Genomic DNA, 25,861 nt, shown 5'->3' with positions numbered 1-25,861 from the left:
TTAAAGGTTTTATTCACGTGAGTAAGGTGTAGGCCCCGCTGCCCTGGCGTGTGCTCAGCTGGCTGGAACATGCTCCGTGCACCAAAAGGTGGCAGCTTGCATTCCCAGTCAGGGCTCATGCCCAGGTTGCTGGTTTAATTTCCTGATCGGGGCGTGTAAGGGAGGTAACCGATCGATATCCCCCTCCCCCCTCCCCTTTCTCTAAAGTCAATAAGAAACAAATCCTTGAGTGAGGATTTAAAAATGAAATAAGGAGCGGGCCTCGCCGCTCTCTGGAGCGGGCCTGCTGCTGGTTCCGAGGCTCTGGCCGCACGCCTGACTTGGCGCCTGGTTCACCGGAGTTTCTTCCCGGCCGCCCGGCCTTCCGTGCCTCTCGCTCTGAGGAAATGGCAGCCTCCACACGCACACTGCCCCGCTGCCCTCTGTTTATCCTTTTTGTTAATGTGTCTTTTTGTTGAAAGTATTACAGATGGCCCCCTTTCTGTGCCCCCATTGGCCCTCCACCCCCCTCTCTTCCCCTCCCAGGCCTTCTAAGTTAAAACCACAGCAGTCAGGGACACACAGCATGTTACCAGATACACCAAAAAAATGCAAGTGTATTTCTACAAAACTTACTCAGAAAATTAGGTTTGCGGGCCTGCTCGGAGGACTTGTTCAAGGTTCTCAGGACAGCAGAGCAGAGAAGCAGCTTTTCGGAACAGTTGTCGGAATGTCTCCGTCTGTCACACAGCTGCTCTGGCTCGCTGCGGCCTCTGTCCACCTCCTCATGGGGTTTTCCGTCTCTGAATGGGGCCTAGGAGTGAAGTTTCCTGGAGGGCGTTAGTGGGGAGGTTTGCTGGGACTGAGGAAACCGTGGGCTTACTCTCCGGAGCTAAAATAATCCCCGGGAGTGGCCGTCTCCGCGTTTTACCTTGAAGGCCCGTGAGGCGGCCTTTCCTGCGGGCCATGTCGGGCTGGAAGCCTCCTCCCTCTTCGTGCTTTACCTTCCCCGCCAGGGCCCTGCGGCTGCGGAGTGCCCGGTGCCTCTGAGGCGACCTGCAGGGAAGGTGGGGCTGGCCGGCCTGTTCTGGGCCGCTTTGCTGAGCGAGAGAGGAAGGAAGGAGTGGGGGTCACGGGAGGAAGTGAGCACAGCCGCGGGCAGAGGCCCCTAGTCTGTGCGAAGGAAGTAGGACAATGGGGTAAGGAGCAGAGGGAGGTCAGCCACCAGGAAGAAGTGGGATGTGAGCCCCGCGGGCCCAGGTCAGAGGGAACCTGCAGGGAATCCCAGCTTTCACTGGTAGGCGTTGTGCTGGGGGTTCCCTCAGCCGGATGGGTCTCCTTTTCCTGCGCAGCCCTGCTCCGCCGCAGCCCGTGCAGCCCCGCGAGGGAGCGGCTCTTCCTGTCTCCTCGCACTTTACAGCTCACACCTGTTGGCGCCTTCTTCCCTGCTCAGCACATTCATCGTGCTCCTGTTTCTCTTGCCTTTTCATTATAAATTCCCAGAGAGCAGAGCTTGTGTTTGATCTGTGCTTAGGGGTAGCCCCACCCAGCACAAGCTGGTCTGGCATGTACTGTGTGTGTGTGTTGTCATGACTTCACGCGTGCTGAGTGCATGTTAGGTTCTAGCTTGTAAGGTGAGCAGGGAGCAGGCGCTGGGAGAAGGCCCTGTGCTGGGAGCCTGGACCAGCGCCTGCAGAGAAAAGGCCGCGAGGGAGTGCGCAGCGGGAGCCGCACCCGGAGGTGCTCCGGATTGGCTGTGACATTGTCTGGAGGGAGGAGCAGGTGAACAGGAGGTTCCCAGTTGGATAGTCATTTATTCACCACAGGTAACTGGAATTCAGACCCCCAACAGGAAGCCTGTCAGGGGCGTGTGGTAAAAATAAGAGCAATACAATTGTGCCTGAGATAAATTTTTCTTTCTTGTGAACAGTGGATCCAAACTTCTACAGCAAAAACTTGCTTCTCTTAGGAAAGACATACTTGAAGCTACAGAACAAAAAGCTCGCTGCGTTCTGGCTGCTGAAGGCCAAGGACTATCCGGCCCGCACCGAGGAGGACAAGCAGGTGTGCCCGCAGCGGCGGGAGGCGGGAGGCGGGAGGCGGGAGGCGGGAGGCCCAGCCACGCTGTGTGATGCAGCTTGTTGGAAGCAGTGGTGCACGTTTCAGACGTGAAGCACTGACATTTGTGCTGAGTTCTGCACAGCAAATGCTTAGTTACTGTCGGCATGTTATGAATTCCTTGCTGCAATCCTGAGTCACTCCTGTGTGACAAGCAGGCGGGAGGAGGGGGTGTTCTGTGGAAGTCTGAACGCCTCCCCAGGCACTGCCCGACATTCTGTCCCGACGACCTGCCGTCCTGGGTGTGGACACAGAAACTGCAGCCCACGGTGACCCTGAATTCCACAAGCTGATCTCTGCCGTGCCGTCTGTCTTTTCGTTTCAGATACAGAGAGAAGCCGCACAGCTGCTCGCAGAGTTCAGTGGCAGGAACTGAGCGTTTCAGAGACGCAGCGCACGGCACCTAGGGTGTCGCCCTCCCACCAACTGTACGCGTGTGAACACGACTGGTCTTGGCTCTCAGTGCCAATGACGTGACCATGTGACAACTGAAATACACAGATTCTTCACAAATAACAAGGCAGAAGCAGTAACTGCTGTGAGGGGTGGCGGTGTCCCGGGGCGGGGGGCCCGTTACTGTGCGTCTGGGGCACCGGCGCTCCAGGCGTGGCATCTGAGGACCAATCACATGGGATGGAGGGGCACGTTTCCGGTTGGTGGCTCCAGCTGAGACCCTGCAGAGAAGGGGCAGTGGGCGAGGAGGTTGGGAGCTGGGGTGCTGGGCATCAGCCTCTGTGCATGCTGGGACTTGGTCTCACAGGGGTGGTCTGTGACAGGACAGAGCCAGGCCAGGGAGGAATGGGACATGTTTAACCAGAGGCAGGCGATGCTGTGCCCTCGGGCTGGTGCCCGGCACTGCCGCTGTTTGTGAGAAGGAGCATCTTGAATGAGGGTCCATGGGTGACTCCCCGAGGGTTAGGGGTGGTGCCCCTGTGACTGGGGCACGCGGTGTCGCATGTGCTTTCAAACACGAAGGGAAACAGTGGACTGTGTCTCTCCATGTGCAGTCACATGTAGATTCTGCCTCTGTGTCTATGTGATCACATGTAGATTCTCCCTATGTGTGTGTGGTCACACATAGATTCTGCCTCCGTGTGTGTGTGTGTGTGTGTGTGTGTGTGGTCACACATAGATTCTGCCTCCGTGTGTGTGTGTGTGTGTGTGTGTGTGTGGTCACACATAGATTCTGCCTCAGTGTGTGTGTGTGTGTGTGTGTGTGTGGTCACACACAGATTCTGCCTCCGTGTGTGTGTGTGTGTGTGTGTGTGTGTGGTCACACATAGATTCTGCCTCCGTGTGTGTGTGTGTGTGTGTGTGTGTGTGTGTGGTCACACACAGATTCTGCCTCCGTGTGTGTGTGTGTGTGTGTGTGGGGGGGTTCATATATATTCCTCAACCTTGAATTAAGTGCACACGATGTAGTTCATCCCGAACACTGCATCATGCAGACCCCCTTCACAGTCCATTACCACAGCTAGAACCTTAACCCCATCCCCCCTCATCTGATACCCGGACCTTTAAGTTTCCTCAGATGTCACAATGTCTTACAGTTTTTAAAGCCGGGATGCAAATGTCACACTTGCATTTGCTTTCCCACCTACGTTTTGTGAAATCGGAAACACTCCCATCTTTTTTCTTAGCAGTGACTGTGTCAAGTGGCCGGGCCAGCAGTCTTAGATTGTCCCTCGTTCAATGGACCTTACGGAACCTACTTTGAGAACCAGGGGTCCCGTGCCCTTCACGCCCGGTTGGTTGTGTATGTTGGATCTTCTCCGTCCAACGTTATTTACGCTTTCGTTGCAGTGGCTCTGAGGCTGCTTTCTGAAGCGAGCCCTTGTGTGGGATTAGCAGGTGAGCGTGGGAGGTGAGGCCTGGGCAGACCGCCCTCTGCCGAGGGGTCTCTGGGAAGTGAGGTATTGCTCGGTAATAAAGCCTTTTGCTGCGGAGACGTCTGTCTGCTGATGTTCTGTAGAGCTGTCAGCTATGGTTTTCTTTGTGCAAACTAGTGCAGAGGCTGTGCGTCTGCCTCGCGTGCCCAGTGTAACGGCGAGTCTGCCCGCCAGCTGGGCACAGGGAGACGCCTGCCTGCACTCCCAGAGCTCCCTGCTCCCTGGTGTGTCCGAGTCCCACTCCGCGCCCCCTCCCTGACTTGTGCCTCTCGTTTTGTCATTTCAGGAGAGTGGCTTTGTTCACTCACAGAATTTCTTTGAGATCCGCCTAAATCCAGCCAGTGCTTCCTTTCCTTTCATTGACTGTATTTCATTGTTTGGTTGTTCCCGTTCATGTAGCCTAATCCCTTGAAGGCATCAGGCCATGGGGGGCTTTGGTGCTGAGCTGGTTGCTGGGCCGAAGGGGAGCCAGAGCTGTCTCCTCCCTCGGGACTAAGGGGGCTCCCTCCCCCAGGACGAGGCACTTCCCGGCTCCGTCCTGTACACCTTCTGTCTCTTTTGACTCTGAGGAGACTGATGCCCACCCTTCCCTCAGGTCAGACCTCTACCTGCTTCCGGACCCAGATGTCCTCCCTGGTGGCCCTGCCTCGGGCCCCTTCCTTCCCCTCGTGGGCGCAGGAGTGCGCGTTCTGTCGGGGCGGGTGGTTAGCGACCTCCCTGCAGACACATTCCCTTTTGAGGCTGACAAGAATCTGAACTTGCAAAGGGCCTGCTGTTCTGGGAGAACCTGAACGTCTCAACTTCTTGTTGGCAGTTTCCCTCCTGTTGACGTGGGTGGAATTCTGTGGGAATCTGTCCGACTCCCTCTCCTCTCTCGAAAGCAAGTGCGTCATCACAGCAAGGGAAACAGGAAAGCCCACCATGGAGCCGAGGAGGGCGCTGGGCCCAGTGAGCACTGCAGCGCCAGTGTTGCCTGTCGGCCTGTGCCCCTGGCTAACATCGGGCGAGGAGTGTTGCCATGTAGGAGATGCCGCGTTTGGACAGTTTTTCGGTGGCATTTTTTGCTTTCGTGTGGTGCTCACTTTAGCCCCGTGTTGGCTGTGTGCCTGGGCCTCACTGGCCTTTGGCGAGGGCCATGGGTTCATGTGACAAATGTCCTTTGCTCGGCAGGGCTGTCTGACAAGAGGGGGCAGCTTGTCCAGAGGAGCCTGGGGAGGGGGCTCTGCGGGGTCTGGACAGGCCACCTCCCCAGGGGCCTCAGGGTTGGCTGTGAGTTGGGTGCAGTGAGAGCAGTGGGCACAGTGGGTGGCGTAAGGAGCAGCGCTTGAGGACAGGCCCTCTGTCGTGTACACGGTCATGGTGAGGGCGGGGAAAGGAGTCTAAGCAGCCATGTGGATCACTGCCTTTATTGCATCTTTACTGTGAGTTTTGAAAAAATGCAGAACACAATCTAATATATAGAAAAATAAAATTTTGGCAACACAAACTTTAGGGAAATTAAATTGTATACTAATATTTTTCATATGTACTCAGCAGTGAAATATATTAACATTCTAAGATGTCACTTCCGTGGTTATAAAAAATTTTAAGTTAATTTACAGTGCATATTGAAATAATACAAATTTAAATTTTTGTATTAATAAGGAAGCCCCCGTTTGCTAAAGTAGCATTAATGTCATTCACATCAGATTTTAATTTGTTATACATGTTTGTAGTTCAGCAAATGCCCTTGATAATGAAAAATAATTAAAAAGTATTTACTTAGGACAAAAATAATGATCTATATAGAAAGGGGGGAAGGACAAAAGACTTTTTTATCTGCTTATGTAATTCAGATACATAGAATTTTCATCAATTTTCAAGGAATGGAGATATTAAGACACTAATAGGAAATCATTAGACTCATTAGTTTGAAGTCAGATGCTCACAAACTCTTCCATCCGTATGGTTTTAGGAACCAAAACTATGAGCACAAATAAAAGTGGGAAAGTTCACATTACCCTTTATATGTCCCTTAGGATCAAATTGCATCAATTTATTATGAATTAAACTTAAAGCCCATCACATTTTTAAAAATAGTGCAGGCGTGCCAGCTCCTTGAGTCCCACAGATCCTAGCACCTGGAGGAGTACGCACACACCTCCAGGCGTCGCTGGGTCTGGTCAGGGGACGCGGGTAAGTGTGGTGTCAGTCACTGCGTTGTGGCGCGGTGAGCACTCTCCACTCGCATTGAATGGGAACGGACGGACGGACGGGCTCCAGCACCGTCTTCAGAACAGCCAGCAGCGCAGTTTATGTCCTCAGATCTGGCCTCGGCCTCGGCACCTTCCTGAACCCCACACCGTGCGGAGATGTCACGGGGGGCAGAGCTGAGGAGGAGCGTCCAGACATGGGCAGGAGCTGGCGTGTCGCCGAGCAGCTCTATAAAACTAGAGCCGCTGCAGCCCGCTGACGGAGATACTCATTTCTAGTAAAGTCTCTCACTTCCAAATTTAAGGGAGATCGTTTTCCTGTCTGTCAGTTCAAGGGAACAATAAATAAAGTAGAAAAGGAAGAGTCCTTTTGCGTGTTCTGTGTGAGAACGGACCCTTATGTCTGCGGAGGTGCGGACGCAGAGCCTCCGGCCACAGCTCTATTCTTGTCCAAACCCCTCGGTCTCTTCTATGGCAAAAAGCAGCTTTTCCTTCAGTTGCTCGTAACTCTTATACGGTGGCAGGTCCAAGCGATTGAAACTGGACAGACAGAATCAGAGTATTCAGTCAAGTGGGCTGAGGGTCTAGCACAGTGTCCTTGAAGCACATTAGGAAAGGACAGGGTGGCCAAGTGTCCGACACGGACCTCATGCATTAACAGACACCGTTCTGACAGCGGTCTGTTCCCTTCCGGTCCCCACAGGCTGGCCCTGCAGTGGCCCTGCCTGCGTTTCCGCCCCCTTCCCCCTCTGCCCTGCTCCGCTCCCGAGTCCCCTCATGTTTGCAGTTGCTTACATCAGGGTTTGCAAACAGCCCTGCACAAAACATGTGCTTCCTGCGTCTCCACAGCCCACTGTCCATCAAACTCTGGCAAGGCCCTGCCGGCTGTCACCGCCTCCTAGCACTGCTGCCTGGCTGTTGTCTGTGCGCCTTTCCCAGGAGCGGACAGGAGCGGGAGGAGCCCGGCGGCCTGTGTGCGCGCAGTGGCTGCTGGCCCGCGGGCTCAGGCAGGGCCATGCTTCCCAGGCGCTCAGCCAGAGGCCGAGCTGTGCTCTCTGCAGGGTGCTGCGTCCTGGTCTGTTCTCAAAACGGAACTCCGCCTACGCTAATGAGTCAGCAATGCTAATGGGTCTTACATGTAAAAAGGCAAAACACTGGCTTCCACCTTCCATTTAGGATTCAACTTACCACGTATGGCTTCTTGGTAACCAGGTGTCTTTCCCAACTTTTTCAATGCAAAATTTTTGAGGCCCATTACTTCCTAAACCAGAAAAATAAGACAAAATTTGTCTGGTCCTTCAAACCTTTCGGTGTTGGAACTAGTTACCTACAGAACATGTCACGTGGTCACGCGGGTGATGGAGCAAGCGTCACATCCGCACAAAGACCAGGATCTAGAGGCCTGCTCCCTCCCCCGCCCGCGCCCGCACTCACCCATGAGCTCGGCGAAGCCTCCCAGGGGCAGGCGGCAGGTCCCCGTGACGAACTGCAGCAGACGCATCCTCACCTCATTGTCTGTCTCCTTCACAAACTAACAGGTCAGAGTTAAAGTAAATTCCAGATTATCTTAAGTAATGAACGTAGTAGATACTTAAAAATTATTCCCGAATTTCTTCCAGAGAATTAAGAGTGAACTTCAAGCCCAGCCCGGCACTCAGTGGTTGAATGTGGACCTATAACTAGGAGGTCATGGTTTGGTTCCTGGTCAGGGCACATCCCTGACTGCAGGCCCAGTGTGGGGTGTGCAGGAGGCAGCCGATCAGTGATTCTCTCATGGATGTTTCTCTCCCTCTCCCTCTCTGAAATCAATAAAAATATATTTCAAAGTATTTTTAAAAAATGAACTCCAAGAAGAAAATTTAACTCAAGTTGGTTCAAAAGATAAGTGATAAAAGTGGTTGCAGCATTTACCGCTTATTAGGGCTGGCGCTGTGCTAGCAACACTACAGAGACGTGGCAGCTTAGAAACGCCGCCACGGGACCCAGGTTTTTCCCCCTCCGGAGGGGAGGTCCTGCCGCACAGCGCCATGTGCTTCTGGGGAGTGCGGCCCTCAATACTGGGAGGCGGTCCTCCCGTTAGCATCTCCACTGCACTCGCCAGACAAGGCCCAGAGGCAAAATGATGTGTCCTCCAACACCAGGAAGGGACAGGAGTAACCTCTGAACCATGGCCTGCCGGTTCGGAACCACTTCCTCCCAACACCGATCCCCTTTGTCCTTCAGACTTGGAAACCCGGAGTGATCTAGTTCACCAACCACAGAGCGGCAAGGTACGGCCACCTCTGAGCTGGTCTCGCCAGCGGTGGGAGCAGACGCGTGTCAATCCAGCCACTGTGGCTGTGCACAGCTGTGTGGCCGACATACTCATCAGACAAGGAACCGCCGTGAGCAGCTCTGGTGTAAACCTCGCACTGTCCCCAACACCAGCCCCATCCAGGAAACGGTCACGGGGCCTTAGGAAGTCTGGGCTCAGCTCCTCAGGCCTAGACAGGACAGGCGCAAACCAACGGGCTGGAATGAGCCTGAGGGATGACAAAGGCCGCCTGGCACTCAGGGCAAGGGTCACAGGGGGCAAGGGCAGTTGCCCCTTAGCCTCAGCTGCCTGCTCCCATCCCCCGAGGCTCCTCCCCCTCCCCCCAGGCTCTGCACACTGTCTCCAGTGTCCCGTCCCCCTGCACTGAGGAGCCGCTCCAGGGCAGAGCGCTGAGAACGGGCAAGTTAATTTGCTCAGCCCCCTCCCCACACCCTCAGGGTCACCTCTGCGGAGTGTGCCAATCACGCTGCAACAAATGCTCTGGGAGGTGCCATTGTGCAGTCAAAATGTATCTTTAAGATCGATTTCTACAAGTGTCCACGTCTGCAAAGTATTAAGCGGTAAACACGTGACCCGAGCCCTTAGGACAGTCTTTCTCTAGTAACACAAGCGCCGGGGACGGAGCAGGACACCAGCCCAGCCCGGGGCTCGGTGAAGTCTGTCCCGGTGCAGACGCTTTATATTTTGAAATACACACAAAGCAAAAGTCTATTCAAGATCAGGACGTGGGACGTGGATGCCCGGAGCCGAGGGCAGAGGGGAGAGCCCCCTGCCCTGTGGGCGCTCTACTCCGAGCCTAAGTGTCCCCAGACTGTCTCATAACCACCTCCTCCTGCACTCACAGAACCTGGAGGAGACTGAAGTCTGACGGGCTCCAGCACCGTCACAGAGACACTGGGCCTGCGACTCACTCATTCTCACCCAGGACACAGCCAGCCAGCTTGACCGCATGGTCGCACTGGTCACGTCTGAAGCCAGCTGCAGTTACACCAGTTTCACTAGAAAGCACCCCGAGTACCGTTTTAGGAAAATAAGCGGTCACCTGCCAAAACCAGACGATCTGCTTGCTGTTGCGCGTGTAGTGCCGGTACACGGTGTTCCGCTGCCAGTCGGACAGGTCCACCTCCTGCATGCCGCACAGCATCACCTGGGGGCGAGGCTCCGTCAGGCCACAGGGACGCCCCGCAGCCTCGCGGCGTTTTATCCGGCAGGGTCTGCACTAGCTTAGCCATGCTTACTGAACCAGGGCAACTTCAAGAAAACAGTCAGCTATGCTGCAAGGGCACCTCCACTACTGTAAACACCCTAAAGGAGGGGCCCAAGTTATTGAGTTTCAAACAAATTTCTGCTTTCTTAAATTTATGCTCTTATTTCCTTAAAAACACACTTATTCGTTTATGCAGGCAAGAGCCGGCAGACAGGAAGCAGAGGGTGCTAGGGCTGGGGAGCGTGAGTATGGAGGTGTTCAATGGGCGTCGGTTTTTCAGGATGGAAGTTCTGGCCATCTGCTGTGTCATACTGTGAGCATGTGAACACTGACCAGTGGCCGAGATGGCAAGTGTGAGTTATGTGCTGGCAGGCTTCTAACAAGTCTAAGTGCAGCTGAGGCCGCTAGGAACTCATGACTTTAAAATCAGATCCTTGGGCCCTCCGCAGACCTTCCTTCCCCAGCTCGAGGCCCGTCAGTGGACGGGAAGGAGAGCCGAGGCTCCGTCTGTCAGTCACTTCTGGCGAGGGGGGCTGAAAGGGTCCGCGGGTCGGAGGCGAGGGCTGGGTGCGAGTCTCAGCTGTGTCCCTAACCCTTGCTGGGTCTTGGACGAGACATCACCACTTCGTTCCTGTGCAAAGCATTGGCCGAGATGAACTCGACACGTCTCTGCTGGTTGAGATTCAATAGTTCTTTTTTGGGGCAAGTGGGACTGTTTCCTCCTTGCTCTCGGTGCGGCCATTTAGGGAGGATCTAGAGGGGACCACGCTCGGAGCTTGGCTTTGGGTAGGAGACCCTGACTACAGGAATGAAATCACCCTCTTCAGGTACCAGGCTCGGAAACGTGGTGTCGTCCCTGAATGTATGCGGCAGTCCCAGCAGGCTGTGCTGCTTGTTCTTTACGGCTGGGCTCATCTTGCTCAGAACTACTCTGCACACAGGGAGACAGTAAACAAACAGCTGCCTCTGGGGAGTGCCGTGCAGAGAAGGCAGAAGGGGCGCCTCTTTCAAACGGGATGTGTCAGGACCAGCTCACAAGGGCCTTTGGGACAGTGACTGAAGGAGGCCTCAGTATCTGAGGGCAGCAGTCCAGCAACAAAGAGAATACACACGGCCTCCGCCTCTTTAAGGAAGAGCAAAGAACCGTGGGCACATACGTCATTGGAAAGTTACTCTGACAAAAGTCTGGCATGCAGCTGACAGAAGAATGCCTATGGCCCTCGCCACTTTGGCTCAGTGGAGAGAGCGTTGGTCTGCGGACTGAAGGGTCTCGGGTTCGATTCCAGTCAAGGGCACATGCCTGGGTTGCAGGCTCCAGGCAGCCAATTAATGATTCTCTCTCATCATTGATGTTTCTAGGTATCCCTCTCCCTCTCCCTCTCTGAAACCAATAAAAATAAAATAAAATCTGATCACTCGCTGCTACACCAGGCCTTCAGGAGGCCCCCCACGAGGCACGCGGCTACACCGGGGAGGCCCCTTGCGCCTGGCTGCTGACTGCCCAGCCCTCTCGGCTTGGAGAGCGGGAGACCCTGGCAGGGCCGCCTGCGGGGGAGACGGGTCCGGCTGTGCCGCAGCATCTAGAACCTGTGGACGTGCTTCTGTGGAGGCCAAGACCCTTCCCGTTCCCAGGACACAATCCCGGAGCCTCACCTCCAGCTCCTTCTCATCGAAGTACTGCAGCCACTGCAGGGGCACCACCTCGTTGAAGCCGTCCAGGAAGGCCTGCGTCTGCTCCTGCACGCCACGCGAGAAGCGCCACTCGGTCATCAGCCTGGAGAGACGGGTCAGACGGGCCGCAGTGTGGGGAGCGGCTTAGAACACCAGCACTTCTACAGCCTCCACACACGTGTACGTGGGCAGTTTTTGAGTTAACACGTCCACTCCTTGAGGACATCAGGACCAGCACATGTGCAGCTGTAAAGGGTGCCTTTCAGGAGGCATGAGCATGGAGGGCGGGGTGGGATGGGGGGAATACAAGGTGTGGCCACCAGAGGGCCCCTCCTCCTGACTCAGCTCTCCGCAGAGACAGCAGGGCACGTGCTGGGACAGACCCTGTGTCCCTGTTAGAGCCCCACGCTGATTTCCTGGAGGTTTCCTAACATCCAGAGGAGAAAGCCTGGAGGAGGAACAGAGTGCTGGAGGAGACAGGCAGCTGTGGAGGGTGGCAAGAGGAGGCACACTGGCCAGGGCGGGAAGCAGCACCCTGGCCCCGCTTCTCACCTCCCCTGCTGCTGGAGGAGGGCTGACTCGTTTCCAAGGCAACGTTTCAGCTGCTTCCAAACTTCCCTTCCTCTGTGCCTAGGCCCTCAACTCTGCCCAGCTGCACCCACAGGGCTCCGACTGCTCTTCTCAGAGTGACGACGCTCCCAGGCCCAGCACAGGGACAGCAGTCGCCTCAGGGGACACCCACTCAGAGGAAGTGAGGCTGTGAGTGACCTGGGACAGGCACTGGGATAGGAGGAGGGGGCACAGGACCTTAATGACCGCAGGGTAAGACGAGAGCCCACGGCATGTCTGTTCCAGTCCTGGACGAGGAACTCCCTGGGGAACGCTCCCCTGGGGGACAGAGCGGCAGGGCTGGGCTTGCGCCTATGCGCTGGTCTGCAGGGGCCCGAGCTAGACCTGATTGGAGTGACACCGAGGAATGCAGCGTGGACAACTGTGATTTCCCTCGCGGTCAGAAAGCGATGCAGCCTGGCCAGGGGCTCAGTTAGTTGAGCATCGTCCCATGCACCACAAGGCTGCGGGTTCGATCCTGGTCCAGGCACATGTGCAGGTCGTGGTTTTGATCCCATCGGGGCACATATAGGAGGCAGTCAATGTTTCTCTCTCCCTCCCCCTTTCTCTCTCAAATTAATAAAAACATTCCTCGGGTGAGGATTAAAAAAAAAAGTGAGTGAATCCAGCTCTCCTGAGGTGGAAAAAGCAAGCTACAGAATAATGTATACTCTAGGATCCCATTTTGGAAACAATTATAAAAAGCAAAAATGGCCTGGCAGGCGTGGCTCAGTGGTCAACCTATGAACCAGGAGGTCAGGGTTTGATTCGCGGTCAGGGCACATGCCCGGGTTGTGGACTCCATCCCCAGTGGGGGGGGGGGGGGGGTGCAGAAGGCAGCTGATCCATGATTCTCTCTCATCACTGAAGTGTCTACCTCTCCCTTTCTCTCTGAAATCAATACAAATAAAAATATATAAGAAGAAAAAGCAAACACGAAAGATCTCAAAGGAGGAGCAAGGAGGACACCGAGAACCCAAGTCCGGAAGGAGGGCCCGGGCCCGGACTAGAAACAGGCCCAGGAGGCGGTGGGAGGGCAGGAGCGGTGCAGGGGCCGCGGGCCATCGGCCTGTGCGCTGCTTTTGTACAGCGTGTGAGCTCAACAGTCTTTACATTTTTAATTTAAAAAATGGTGAAAATTTGAAAAGAATAATAGTCCATGATCTGAAACCCGACAAAAGCCAGCTGCTGAGCGCACTTGGCACCTCCTGCCTCCTGTCCGGCTGCCTGTGCCCCCGCGGGGCCGTGGCGGGCGGGCTGTGTGGGCTGAGCCTGAAGAGTCTGCGTTCACCTGGCTGCAAACGGCACCGTTTCTGGGGCTCAGCGAGGACTCGCACAGAACAAGGGGGGCGGGAGGTGACGCCTCGAGAGCAGCTGGAAGGACAACGCTGGGACAGAAGCTGTGGTGGGACGCGGCACAGGGGAGGGAGGGCAGCAGGGGGAGCTGTGGGGTCAGAGTTCAAGAGGACAGCCTGAAACGGCGCGGGAGCACCTGACAGGACAGAGCACGAGGGCAGGTGAGATGCCCCGGGAGATGAGCCCTGCTGGTCAGTCAGGGCGGACACGTCACCCCCACAAAGCCTCGCTCTCCTGTGGGGAAGGCGGAGGCCATGGGCTGAGCACTGACTGGCAGGGGCACAGCCAGGGGCCATGGGGAGGGACACAGGAGGCGGGAGTGATTGCAGGGCGGGAACTCCTACCGGTGCCACGGAGAGAGGGAAGGGAAGGAAAACGCGGGTGATCGGGTGCTCCCCGAGGAGCCGGGGGGAGCGGCGCAGACAGGTTAGTGCCAGTGCGGTCGGGTGCTGTGGGAGCCTCACCCAATGTACTCGTCCTTGTTGTCCTCGGTCACCAGGATGCTGGCCCCTCCCAGCTTCAGGTCGTGCGAGGTCACTTTTCCCAAGATCTCCATGTCCACGGAAAAGTACATTTCCAAGCCACATTCTTCAATGTTGTTGTCTCTGGTGGTAAAAACACATACACTCTGACTAACAAGACAGACAAACTGGTTTCCAGAAAAGGCCTTGAGAAGATAACCCTTCCAACCTTATCCAGATGAGGGAGTTGTAGAACTCAGGGTCAATGGACTCCAAATCCTTGATCGTCAGCTTTTTACTGAGCATGCGCTTGTAGAAGGGCAAGGAGAAGCCAGTGTCGATGAACTTTCCGTGGAAAAGCGCCTGCCGAGAAAACAAAGCATTGATTTGAAGGTTTACAAACGGCTTTCTCACTGAGAAGCACCCAGGAACCGGGATCCCGAGGCTGCACCTGCTCAGAGGGGGGCCAGGGCGCCCACCCCCACTAACGCACTTTCTAAGCCGGGGCGCCCGCACATCCTGCCTTCCCTGCTCGGCGCCCCTGCACCTGGCGGTGGCCCAGCTGTCTGGGCCCAGAGCTGGGTCTGTACCCGACCCAGGCCCTGCGGGTCCCAGCACCACACGGGGAGCTTCCCAAGCCTGGCTCTCGGCCCTTCCAGGGACTTGAACTCAGTGACGCGATCAGCACCTGCCAGGGCTGCTGTGGTCGTGGCTCCCGTGGTTCCTGAGTCATCTTGGTGCCCCCTGCCTGCACAGGGCTCAGAACCTATGGCGGTCACAGCAAGACCTCTGCCCGGAGCCGTAAGCCCCAGAACTGCAGCCTTCTCTCACCTTAGTTAGACACCACACCTCCAAACCCCACGCCTGGGAAACCCAGCTCAGCCTCCAGCCTGTGGCCGGCGAGGAACAGGCCAGAATGGTGCTGGGCCACGCAGAGCGCCTGCCTGGAGCTGCCTCGCATGGGGCCGGCGGTGGCTCTGCTGCCCGGGACCAGCCTCAGAGGGTGCCAGGTCCCCACAGCTCGCGCCCAGCTCCGCAAGGCTCCTCTGCGCCCACGAGCCCCCTAGGTCTCTCCTCGCACTCTGCTCCATCGGCAGCAGCAGAGGGATGCTGGCACCCTCATTCTCGACCCCACATCAGCTCTGTCACTGCCTGCCTCTCTGACCCTGCAGCAAACTTCCTCGCCCCTGTCTGCTCTCACGGCCCTGCTCAGACCTGCCGCGCAGCCGGGGGACAGTCCTCCCGCTCCCTGTTCCCTGGGCACCAGTCCTACTGGACTTGGCCCCTCCTCCTTGGCGCTTTCCTGGCTCCTTCTCAGCTCGTCTCCCTGACACAGGTCCTCGGGCTTCCCATTGGCCACACCTGCTCCCTGGATGTGCACGCAGCCTCCCCTCCTGCCATCGGCCTGCCGCTACCCGTTCACCCCTGGAGGTCCACTGGTGTCTGACACCCAGCAAACCAACCCGCATCTGATGCCCCAGCTCCCAGGCTTGCTCTTGCCAGGACCCAGTCCCCTTAGGAAGCCGACTGCAAGGGGACACAGCGACGCCCTCCCTCCCACCCACAGGCCACTCGGCCTCCCTGCCCCGCACTGCCCACTTCGCCTGGTGCCCCGCCTCCCCAACCACAGGCTCCCACCACACCCACACCGCTGGGTGCCAGCCAGGCCACCAGCCAGGCCACAGGGGTCAGAACTGCACTCCGCAGCCCTGCCCTGCGGCTCCCTCTGCCCCGAAGTTCGTGCTACAAGTTGTGCTCGGATGAGCAGACACAAGCAAGGACAGCAATGCCGTCTGCTGCCTCTGAAGCAGTTTCAGCGACGGAGTCGGCGCAGGCTCACCATGGCGATGAAGCGGCCGATGAAGCAGAAGTAGGAGAGGTGGTCCGGGTTGATGGTGGACGCGGGGTTGATCTGCAGGCAGTAGTTGTTCTTGCCCGCGTACTCGAACAGGCAGTACATGGGGTTCAGGACTTCGTGGGAGAGCAAGAAAAACCATTCCCTAGGGAGACAAGGTGAGTCCCTGCCAGCGTCCACACGCACGGGGCTCGAAACACACCACACACGCACAGCGTGCCAGCGGCTGCGAGCACAGGGCCGTGCCGCCACCTGCACGCTCCCTGTCTGCCGGCCGTCCAGCTCCGCCTCGGCAGAGCCCGCGTTCCCTCGGTCCCGCCCGGCAGCCTGCAGGTCTTTGCAGCAGGTGACCTGCCCCTACCAGACCGTAAGCTCCTCGCCAGGAAGGCCGCCTCCGTGACCCTCACTCACAGATAGTGGAGGGCGGGCCATATGCTGTGGCACTGAGACAGCCTGGCTGCCGTGGGACACTTAGTTCACCGCCAATGCATTAAAAATGGAACTAAAATTAAAAGGCAGAATCTTTAAATGTGATAAACATTCTCTAACTTATTACCTTCTGTTTTGCCTCATTTATAAAAGTCTAATAGGTGAAATGCAGCTACATAAAAGATTAATAACTTATATGACAAAGCAAGCTCAATTTCTTCTAAAGCAGCTCCAACCGCAGTGGCTGGTGAGTGGGCACAGGGGGCCACAACCCCCCCTCCCCACTGTATCCCTCATCGAAGTTTTATCAGTTTAAAGAACAATGATTTCTGGGCATATAATCAGTCCTATGACAGGCAGAGTGGGCACGGGAGTGAGTGCCCGCTATAATTCCCGCAGCGCCTCTGATTCAGCCAATCGATACGTGATAACGTCAAATCGTGAGTCTAGTGCTTTTAAAAAAGAAGCCAGAAATCTTGATTCTTAAGCATACTCTAGTAATTTTTTTTAATGCTATCAAGTAATTTTAAAAATTTAAAATAAAAATGGGGCTACCCCGATGCAGGCTAGACCCAACCTGGCAGCCCGTTTACAAATGTTTTTAGGACAGAGAAGGAGCCCTGACGAAATCAGCTCAGAAGTGATAGGAGCCCATTCCTGACCAACTGCGCCCAGCGACTTCCCGCGGCACCAGGAGGGGCCAAGCTGAGAAGGGCTCGGCCCCAGAACCGAGCAGCCAGGTCCCGGCTGCTGTGCGTCACTGTCAGCAAACACAGCTTGGAGAACAGGGCCTCCACCAGGAGGGCTGGCAGCTGGCAGCTGGACAGCAGGGAGGAGGGAGGCTAGCGAGAGCGGGCATACAGCACACCCCTCCCCCCGCCCAACAACTGAGGACACAGAGGCTGAAAACCACGAGCCGCAGACCGGCCAGCGGAGCCCAGAGAAGGAAATCACAGCAGAGGCAGCAGCAGGCAGCACTGCGAACGGCGTGGGGACAGGTGGGAACACCAAGAACATGGAAAAGAACACGAGAAAGCGCCCGAGACCAGAGGAGACGCCACACGCCCAGGACACAGGGACAGAAAGAAGGTTCAAACACGTAATGGAGAAAATGTCCCTGACAGGAAGGAAGACCTGCCTGTGCTCCTGAGCCATCTTTCTCTATAAAACTGAGCCAGACGTCACTGAACCCCAAGCACAAGGACTACCGTTTCCGCGGAGGGCCCGTGCTGGCGGCCCTCACCTCCACGCCAGGGACAGGAGGCACGTGCACACGACCTTCGTGCGAGAAAGCCACCTCTGGCCAGGCTGCCATTTGTGTACCAGAGCAACAGAAGGCACATTCTGAAAACCGCAGGAATCAACCACCCTGTGAATGCTGAATAAGCCAAAGCAACACACCAGTCAAAACAAGGAATCAGGGAATAAGAAAAGTATGTACAGAGGGACGGACTACACGCAGTAACGCTGTCAAAATGTAAAACTAAACCAACCGAGTTGCGGTAAAGAAGGCTCAGACACTGCCATGCAGTCGGACCCTGTAAAAACCACTCCCCATTTCATTTCTGAGCCGCGCCATCCTTTTCCGTGTCAGCGTTTCTGACATTGGGAAACACAATAGACGTAACACAGACACTTATTGTGATAGGTAGTGTTTCTTTTCCGAAAAACCTTACTGAGAAAATAGGCTAATTCAACCAAAGCTGATGCCCCCCTCTCTAACACCCCCCCGCCCCCGGGCACCCAGGCCCATCTCCTGCTGTGACTGGTGGTCCTGGCCCCGTGGACTTGCGGTCAGAAAGAGAGCTGTTTTTATGAGAGCAAGTTTAATTCTTTGGAAAGACTTAATGGAAGTATTTGCTAAAAACGAAATCACTGTCAAATTAGGTACACAGAGCAATCGAGGGAAAAACACTGACAGGATGGCTCAGTCACAGCTTCCCAAGTGTCTACTGTTCATAGTATGTAGAGTGAATGTGGACAGCTGAATTCTCAGCAGGACTCAGACTGGATTAGCAACACAAACCAACCGACTGCTACAACAGTGAACGCTATGGAACAGCCTTGCACGCTGACCCGTGAGTCATGGCACATGTGCAGGAGGGAGCGTGGGCAGGGCAGTGCCACAGGAGAGGATCGGCTCCACAGGGACGAGGAGAGATGTCCACTAGGTAAACACAGCAGGCACAGGCACACATGCAGACACAACGTACACGTGTGCGGAGAAACCAATTGGCAACGGGAGCAACAGTAGTGGTTACCGCTAGAACTGTGCACACATTTCATTTTGATTTATAAAAATACTGGATTGCTATTAAAAACACATCTTTTCAAGAACACACCCCTTGCATAAGTGCAGACACACTATCTAAAAGCAGACGCCTTAGCTTACCTTGCTAAACCGCCATAATCAAGTCCTTCCTCTCCTCTAAATATTACGTAGAGTCGCCTCCTCAGGTCATAGGGTTTTAATGCCATAATCTAAAAAGAAGCAGGGACATTTAAACACAAACATGTAGCACGTTTCTTCTATAAACAATTCAATGTAAATTTCATCTGTATTTTCAAAATCACACCCTTCCTTATGTCACCCAGCAATGCCCTGCGCTCTGCAGACCAAGCGGCCGGCTCAGAGTGCAGCTCAGCTCTCTCCTCGGGGTCCCCTCCCCGCGCTGAGGTGCTCTACCCGGGTCAGCCTGACCCAGAGCGCCTGGAGGCTGGAGACCATTCCTCCCTCACATCCCGCCAGCCCCACCCAGGCCTGGAGGAGGGGCGGAGCCACGGAGGGAGAAGCTGAGCCCTGCTCTGTCCAGCGCCTACTCCATTCCCAGGAGGAGGGCTCAGCTGGAGCAGGAGGGCGTGGAAGACGTGCATTCACCACGGTGAGTCTTAATCACCACCGCCAACCGCCTGCGTAACAATCTCTGGCTTACGATACAGTCCCCAGGGAACAGGCTTGCCTTCTGGGGAGCAGTGAGTTCCGTCCCACGTCAGAATCTGAGCCGTGGCTGCACGCGTGGTCAGGCCCAGCACAGGCGGGCACCGAGCCACGGCTGCACGTCACATAGGCCATGGCTGCCTCAGGCGAGCCCAGAGCAAGGCAGCCTGAGTGTGGAGGCACACTCCCCGAAATAAAGCTCAGACAGAGCTTGGACGGGGCCCTCTGCCACTCGTTTACCACCTGTGGCAGCTGCAGGGAGAGCCCTGCCCCACGCACAGCGGTCAGAGAGCCGGGACAAGGGCATCTGGCGCACAGGCCCCTGGGTCCTGGCGGGAGTGCTCTGCGGGGACAGGACAGACGTATGTGAGGAGCTCTCCACCTCATCACAGACAGAGAGCTGACAAGACTCTGACTTTGTCCTTACATATTCTGTGGGGGACTTGGGGGAGGAGACATGTTCCCCTCGCTTACCCATCCACCACGTACTTCTGCACACCTGCTATGCGCCGGCCGTGGCAGTGGCCGAGCAGCTGTGCTCCCACCCAGTGGCAGTCCCATCCACCGGGCAGAAGCCAGTGCCTCAGGGCTGGGGGGCCCCTGGGAGCATGGCATTTACACCGGACTGGCCGCAGCGTTAGGAAAGGCGTATGCAAATAGCTGCGTAGCTTTGCCTAGTCAATTTTAACTTGGTAGGATTACCAAGACTTTTGTTGAGTTAGGAGGTCTTAGCTAAGTGTCAAAATGTCCCAGAAGCCGTTGAGGCTTCCCTCCGCCACCTCGCCCGCGGCCGAATGAATGGTTGTCAGCCCGCACCTCGCCCGTCAGGTGGAGGGTGCGTGGGGCGAGTGAAATGCCAGCGCCCGGCTCAGGGCAATGGTCACGGCCAGCTGCCTTCTGCGTGGCGATGGTGTCTACAGCCTGCCGTTCCTCACAAGGGTCAGGCCTGCTGGGGCTTCTGATGGAGCCTTACCTGCTGGAAGGAATCTTCGAACAGCGTCTGCCGGGACACGTTGATCTTTACGTGACTGGGGAGCGCGTTGGACTGAAAACAGAAACAACACCGTGGCGTCACGTAAGCTCGGAAGCAGCACCGTGTGCGGAGGGACTACATGCTAGACGGGAGCCCCAGTCAGCACCTCGTACCTGGCACAGGTATCGGAAGTGAGCAAGCTTCCACCGAAAGCTGCGCTCGTAGGCGATCTGCGGGCCACCTTTAGCTCTAGAGAGAGAACAGCAGGGGTCAGCTCGCGGGCCAGGGTGGGCTCTGTACGCTCAGCGAGGCGAGGAGGGACAGGACAGCACTGGCCGGGAGAGCAAGGGGGAGCTTGCTGGGCCGGCAGGGGCTCGAGCAGAGAGGACCCCGACCCTGCACACGGACCGAGGCTGCGCTAGGGACGCGGTGAGTGACACACCCACGTCCACTGCAGACGGTTCCAAAGGAGCCTCTGGTAACCTTAACCCTGAGGGACAGAGGCCTGGGCAGAGGGACACGGAGGCAATTCTGCATCTGAGCCCAGAGCCGAGATGAAAACAGACGTAAGCACAGCCAGACGGGAGCCTGGACGGGTGGCTCAGGGGCCAGGGAGGGGGGCCGAGTGGAGAGCAGGCGGGGGCGCGCCTGGCTCTCCAGTTGCTGAGTGAGCCTGAGACCAGCACAGAGAGCTTCCCGCCTGCTGGAGGGGACACCTGGGACAGAGGTTTTCTCGCGCAGCCGGGTCCAAGGGCGTTCACTGAGCCCGCAGGATGAGAAGCAGGCACGCCGGCCCCTCCTGGGCAGGGAGAGCGCCATGTGCTGAGCACACAGACGGGGCTGCTCTGGAGCTGAGAGGTGACCCGGAGACTACGTGCGTGTCTCCAGAGGGGGCAGGGCTCCCTGCGGGTGTGGGAAGGGCAGGAGGCAGCAGAGCGTCTCCTGCTGAGAAACCTCTGACCAGAGACACGAGGCACAGCCGTGGGGACAGGGGAACGGGCGCCCGAGCAGAGGGCTTGGTCGCAGGGACAGCTGCATGCGGTGGCCTGAGGCGGGGTCTGGGAGCAGCGAGGGCAGGAGCTGCAGGTGCCATGGGCTGAGGGCCGGGGAAGGACAGAGGACTCAGGACCCCGAGGTGCCAGCCCACACACCCCGACATGGCGCCGCCGGCAGCACCCCTGGAGGAGCAGGCGCTGCAGGAATGTCAGGAAGGGGCGACAGCAGAGATAACAGGCAGCCGCTGAGCAGAGGCAGCAAACGTGGAGAGGAAGGTGTGTGAGGCACAGGCACTTTTGAAAAGCAGGGCAGTGGGAGAGGCCACAGGAGGAGGAGTGCGGGCAGTGGAGGTCGGAGCGCGGGGCCTTGGCCATTAGGAGGCCGGGGAGAGGAGGCCAGGGTGGCACAGGCTCCCAGGATGTCCAGTCCCACCTGCTCCTGCCCGACACGTGCTGGGTCAAGTGCTCTGGGAGCCCTGAGACAGGACACAGCCCGCCCACACGGGCAGCAGGCTGCCCTCAGCAGGTACAGGAGCGGGGCGTCCCAGAGCTGGTCTAGACCGAAATGAGAAACAATACAAAGACAACTCCCGGTACTTTTCCTTGACAGAGCAGCAATAAAAACAGATGTGTACTGAATGGAGCTGTAAGGTGAAGAGTGGATCTGGTTTGTTTTTCATCCAGAAGACCTAGCTGAAGAGAACAACGTGGAGGAGATGGAAAGCTGGTGCTGTGGCACAGGAGGAGGGCACTGCGGGGCACCTGAGCGGGAGGAGGGGTGTGCCCCCCCCCCGCAAAGGAGCAGGGACAGGTCACTGGCAGGGTCGGGGTGCGAGGGGGGGGGGGGAGACAATTCCTGTGATGGTAGGAATTTGCTAAAGGCCTTTCATGGCAGCTTCTGTTCTGAGCCCTCGCCCTCAGGAGGAGGAAGGAGCGCCTGGAGCAGGCCTGTCAGACGCTTCATCTGCAGGACTCAGTCCTGCTGAGCATCTCCCCCGAGGCCGCAGCCCCGACGAGCACGGACACGGGGACAGACTGCCTGGTTCTGAAACCAGCCGGCCTGCCTGACGGCACGAGCCAGGGCTCCTGGGCTGTCTGCTCCGGAAGAGGGAGGCAGCAGCAAACCGAGCTGTGGCTGCCGTGCGGGGGGAAGGCCGCGCGAGCACAGCTGCACTGGGGCGCTCCTCAGTAGGTTTTCTTGATCCAAAGGTACAATCTGAGGCTAAGCTGGCGGCTAACCTACGTCCTGAGGAAACAGCATTCAGAGCCTGAGGCTGTCACTCACACAGACGACTTCCCATTGCGTGGATCTTTGAATGTCGTGGTTCGGGTGTTATGGTCCACGAAGTACCGCACGCCTTCCCGCGTGTACCTGATCTCCCAGCCCTCCGGCAGGGGCTCCTCGTTCTGTAAGCTGAAAGACGGGGACCATCAGGCAACCCCTCCAGGCACTGAGGACATGGGTCAAGGGTCCCCCAATTCTAGCTATACAGGGTGCAGATGACGGAGGCCAGGTTGGGATACGACGTACCCTTGAGTTCTCGGGTCTTCCCATTGCGTGGTTTTTGTGTTGTGATTCACGAAGTAAACTCTGTCTGTTGAATCTACTCTTTTTTCTAAAAACAGAGTGAACACAGCATTTAATAACCATTTCTATACATACTTTGCAGATATTTTTACCGACAGCGCATTAGCTTACCCCAGCCTGGCGGCAAAGGCCCATACGGGTCGCTTTCTGCAGCTAACACTGAAGCCTGATGGGAGAGAAATAAGACAGCAGGTCTTAACACAGAAGCAGAGATGACCAGGCACTGGCAGAACCACGTTTCTAACCCTTTTCTGAAGCCGCCATGATGGAGTGTGAATGCAGTCAGGCAGGATTCTGCGCGCTGAAAGGCCATGGCTTAGGGGTCGCTTGGCTAGGACTTTCCTCCAGGTCTCAGCACTGTCACCCCCCCAACCCCCCTCACCCCCCCCGCAATTGGCCAGAGGCACCAGAGGAGACGGCGCACCAGAGCTGTGATGTTAGGCGGGGCGGCAGGATTTGTTAAAAAACAGAACGATTACCAGTTATCTTTAAAACAAGGTCCAGGGAGAAGAGAAAGACAGTTTGGAGCACAGTGGTAGATGTGAAGGTGGCAAATAGCAGTCAGATTTGAAATATATTTCACACAAACAGAACCAACAGGGTTTTCTGTTGGCTTGGATGTAGGCTTTGAGATAAAGAGAAAAGGACGAGATGGGGGAAACCAAGATGGCGGCATAGGTTAACGCCGGAGACTGCTGCCTCGAACAACCACTTCAAAAAACAACTAGACGACGGAACGGACATCATCCAGAACCACAGGAAGGCTGGCTGAGTGGAAATTCTACAACTAGGAGGAAAGAGAATATCATACCCAGACTCAGAGGAGGCGCAGTGCTGAAGTGAAATACTCAGGTGCGGAGTGCGCGCGGAGCGGGCTGGCGGCGGAGGGCGCAGTTGTTGTTTTCAATCGGGCGAGTCTATAGGGACCCAGACTCAAACGGGAGAAGCGGGACTGTCTGGCTTCGGTCGGAACTCGAAGGCAGCTTTCTCTCTGAGGTTTGCAGCGGTTGCTGGGACTCTGTGAGGCAGAGCCCCTAGGGACGGAACTGAGAGCAGCCATAACTGCTCACTCCACCAGCCCTGTAGATCCCCTGGGACCCTCCCCGCCCAAGCCCTGTGCAGAGCCATTTGCCAGATAGCCTCAGGCAAACGCTAGATTAGCACCACCCTAGAGATCCAGCACAGAAGCTCTCCCACTGCAGACACAGCTGACTCTCATAGCCAGTTAGCCTGGAGGTCAAATCACCCCCGGTATTGCCGACAACAATCAAGGCTTAACTACAACAAGACTGCGCACAAAGACCACTAGGGGGTGCACCAAGAAAGCATAAAAAATGCGGAGACAAAGAAACAGGACAAAACTGTCAGTGGAGGATATTGAGTTCAGAACCACACTTTTAAGGTCTCTTAAGAACTGTCTAGAAGCCGCCGATAAATGTAGTGAGATCCTCAAGAAATCTAATGAGACTCTTGATGTTATGATAAAGAACCAACTAGAAATTAAGCATACACGGACTGAAATAACGAATACTATACAGACTCCCAACAGCAGACCAGAGGAGCACAAGGATCAAGGCAAAGATTTGAAATGCGAAGAAGCAAAAAACACCCAACCAGAAAAGCAAAATGAAAAAAGAATCCGAAAATACGAAGATAGTGTAAGGAGCCTCTGGGACAGCTTCAAGCGTACCAACATCAGAATTATAGGGGTGCCAGAAGATGAGAGAGAGAGCAAGATATTGAAAACCTACTTGAAGAAATAATGACAGAAAACTTCCCCCACCTGGTGAAAGAAATAGACTTACAGGTCCAGGAAGCGCAGAGAACCCCAAACAAAAGGAATCCAAAGAGGACCACACCAAGACACATCATAATTAAAATGCCAAGAGCAAAAGACAAAGAGAGAATCTTAAAAGCAGCAAGAGAAAGAAACTCAGTTACCTACAAGGGAATACCCATATGACTGTCAGCTGATTTCTCAACAGCTGGCCAGAAGGGAATGGCAAGAAATATTCAAAGTGATGAATACCAAGAACCTACAACCAAGATTACTTTATCCAGCAAAGCTATCATTCAGAACTGAAGGTCAGATAAAGAGCTTCACAGATAAGGAAAAGCTAAAGGAGTTCATCACCACCAAACCAGGATTATATGAAATGCTGAAAGGTATCCTTTAAGAAGAGGAAGAAGAAGAAAAAGGTAAAGATACAAATTATGAACAACAAACATGCACCTATCAACAAGTGAATCTAAGAATCAAGTGAATAAATAATCCGATGAACAGAATGAACTGGTGATTATAATAGAATCAGGGACATAAAAGGGAAAGGACTGACTATTCTTGGGGGAGGAAAGGGGTGTGGGAGATGCGGGAAGAGACTGGACAAAAATCGTGCACCTATGGATGAGGACAGTGGGTGGGGAGTGAGGGCGGAGGGTGGGGCGGGAACTGGGAGGAGGGGAGTTATGGGGGGAAAAAAGAGGAACAAATGTAATAATCTGAACAATAAAGATTTAATTAAAAATAAAATAAAACAAGGTCCAGTAGACCCCAGTATCATCATTATGCAAATAAACTATGTGAACATTCGATCTTTCATACACTCGCACACATATAACGTACTGTGCTGCCCCATTACAGCCCAGAAATGTATCGAGAGCAAACGTAAGTAAACATTCCACCCTCAGTTCGAAAAGAAGGACAAACATGAAACCGTGACGGGAGAAGCTGTTTCCCAGTGATGGCGTGTGCGCGTCCTGGTGAACACGTGGGCGCTCCAAGCAGGCGCCACCACAGGGACTCGGCGCCCCCTCTCAGCAAGCCGCTGCTCTGTGGGGCAGCGCTGAGTGGCTACAAGTTCTCCATCCCGACCCTGAGCAGCAGGGCTGGTGGGATGGCCCTTGGCCAAGGAGGGGTGGGCAGAGGCCTGTCAAGGGCCTCCCTTTCCAAGTAAAAGAGCGAGCGCTTGCTAGAAAGAGCCATCTCCCTTCCACGCCACGTCCCTCTCAGTCCTGTCCTCCTTCCTCGACTGGGGAGTGAGGCCCAGGGCAGCAGTGGCACAGGATGAAGGTGAGGAGCAGGACTCCATGGGGGGGTGGGGGGTGGGAGAGGAGCCAGGGGTGAGAGCAGGGACTCCATGGGGAGGAGAAGCCAGGGGTGAGGAGCAGGACTTGATGGGGCGGGGGGTGGGGGGGGGGGGAGGAGAAGCCAGGGGTGCGGAGCAGGACTTGATGGGGGTGGGGAGCCAGGGGTGAGGAGGACTTGATTGGGGGGGAGAGCCAGGGGT

The 25,861-nt window shown here is 55.9% G+C and overlaps 2 protein-coding genes across 5 annotated transcripts in view; one reads left to right on the top strand and one right to left on the bottom strand.

The window, feature by feature from the left end:
* Window positions 1-4,042, top strand: part of RMDN1 (regulator of microtubule dynamics 1) — a 32,416-nt gene extending 28,374 nt beyond the window's left edge. Inside the window, exons 9-10 of one of the 2 annotated variants that reach the window (XM_081111039.1) lie at window positions 1,910-2,043; window positions 2,423-4,042. In XM_081111039.1, the coding sequence (XP_080967165.1) occupies window positions 1,910-2,043; window positions 2,423-2,473 (185 nt within the window). In that variant the 3' untranslated portion in view covers window positions 2,474-4,042. The remainder of the gene's footprint in view (window positions 1-1,909; window positions 2,044-2,422) is intronic. The other variant, XM_081111040.1, reaches the window with a different exon arrangement.
* A 1,333-nt stretch (window positions 4,043-5,375) lies between these two features.
* The window catches only part of WWP1 (WW domain containing E3 ubiquitin protein ligase 1), a gene marked incomplete at its 5' end in the record, with an annotated part of 64,825 nt that continues 44,339 nt past the window's right edge, over window positions 5,376-25,861 (bottom strand). For 2 of the 3 annotated variants that reach the window (XM_081111035.1, XM_081111034.1), the window contains 14 exons: window positions 5,376-6,718; window positions 7,367-7,439; window positions 7,613-7,709; window positions 9,535-9,639; window positions 11,353-11,473; window positions 13,800-13,940; window positions 14,026-14,159; window positions 15,637-15,796; window positions 18,473-18,561; window positions 19,992-20,063; window positions 20,165-20,240; window positions 22,272-22,400; window positions 22,518-22,602; window positions 22,686-22,740. In XM_081111035.1, the coding sequence (XP_080967161.1) occupies window positions 6,619-6,718; window positions 7,367-7,439; window positions 7,613-7,709; window positions 9,535-9,639; window positions 11,353-11,473; window positions 13,800-13,940; window positions 14,026-14,159; window positions 15,637-15,796; window positions 18,473-18,561; window positions 19,992-20,063; window positions 20,165-20,240; window positions 22,272-22,400; window positions 22,518-22,602; window positions 22,686-22,740 (1,437 nt within the window). In that variant the 3' untranslated portion in view covers window positions 5,376-6,618. The remainder of the gene's footprint in view (window positions 6,719-7,366; window positions 7,440-7,612; window positions 7,710-9,534; window positions 9,640-11,352; window positions 11,474-13,799; window positions 13,941-14,025; window positions 14,160-15,636; window positions 15,797-18,472; window positions 18,562-19,991; window positions 20,064-20,164; window positions 20,241-22,271; window positions 22,401-22,517; window positions 22,603-22,685; window positions 22,741-25,861) is intronic. The other variant, XM_081111033.1, reaches the window with a different exon arrangement.

This window comes from Myotis nattereri (genome assembly GCF_964212035.1).
Source record: "Myotis nattereri genome assembly, chromosome: 17".
NCBI lineage: Eukaryota > Metazoa > Chordata > Mammalia > Chiroptera > Vespertilionidae > Myotis > Myotis nattereri.
This window is presented reverse-complemented; position numbering and strand designations above follow the sequence as displayed.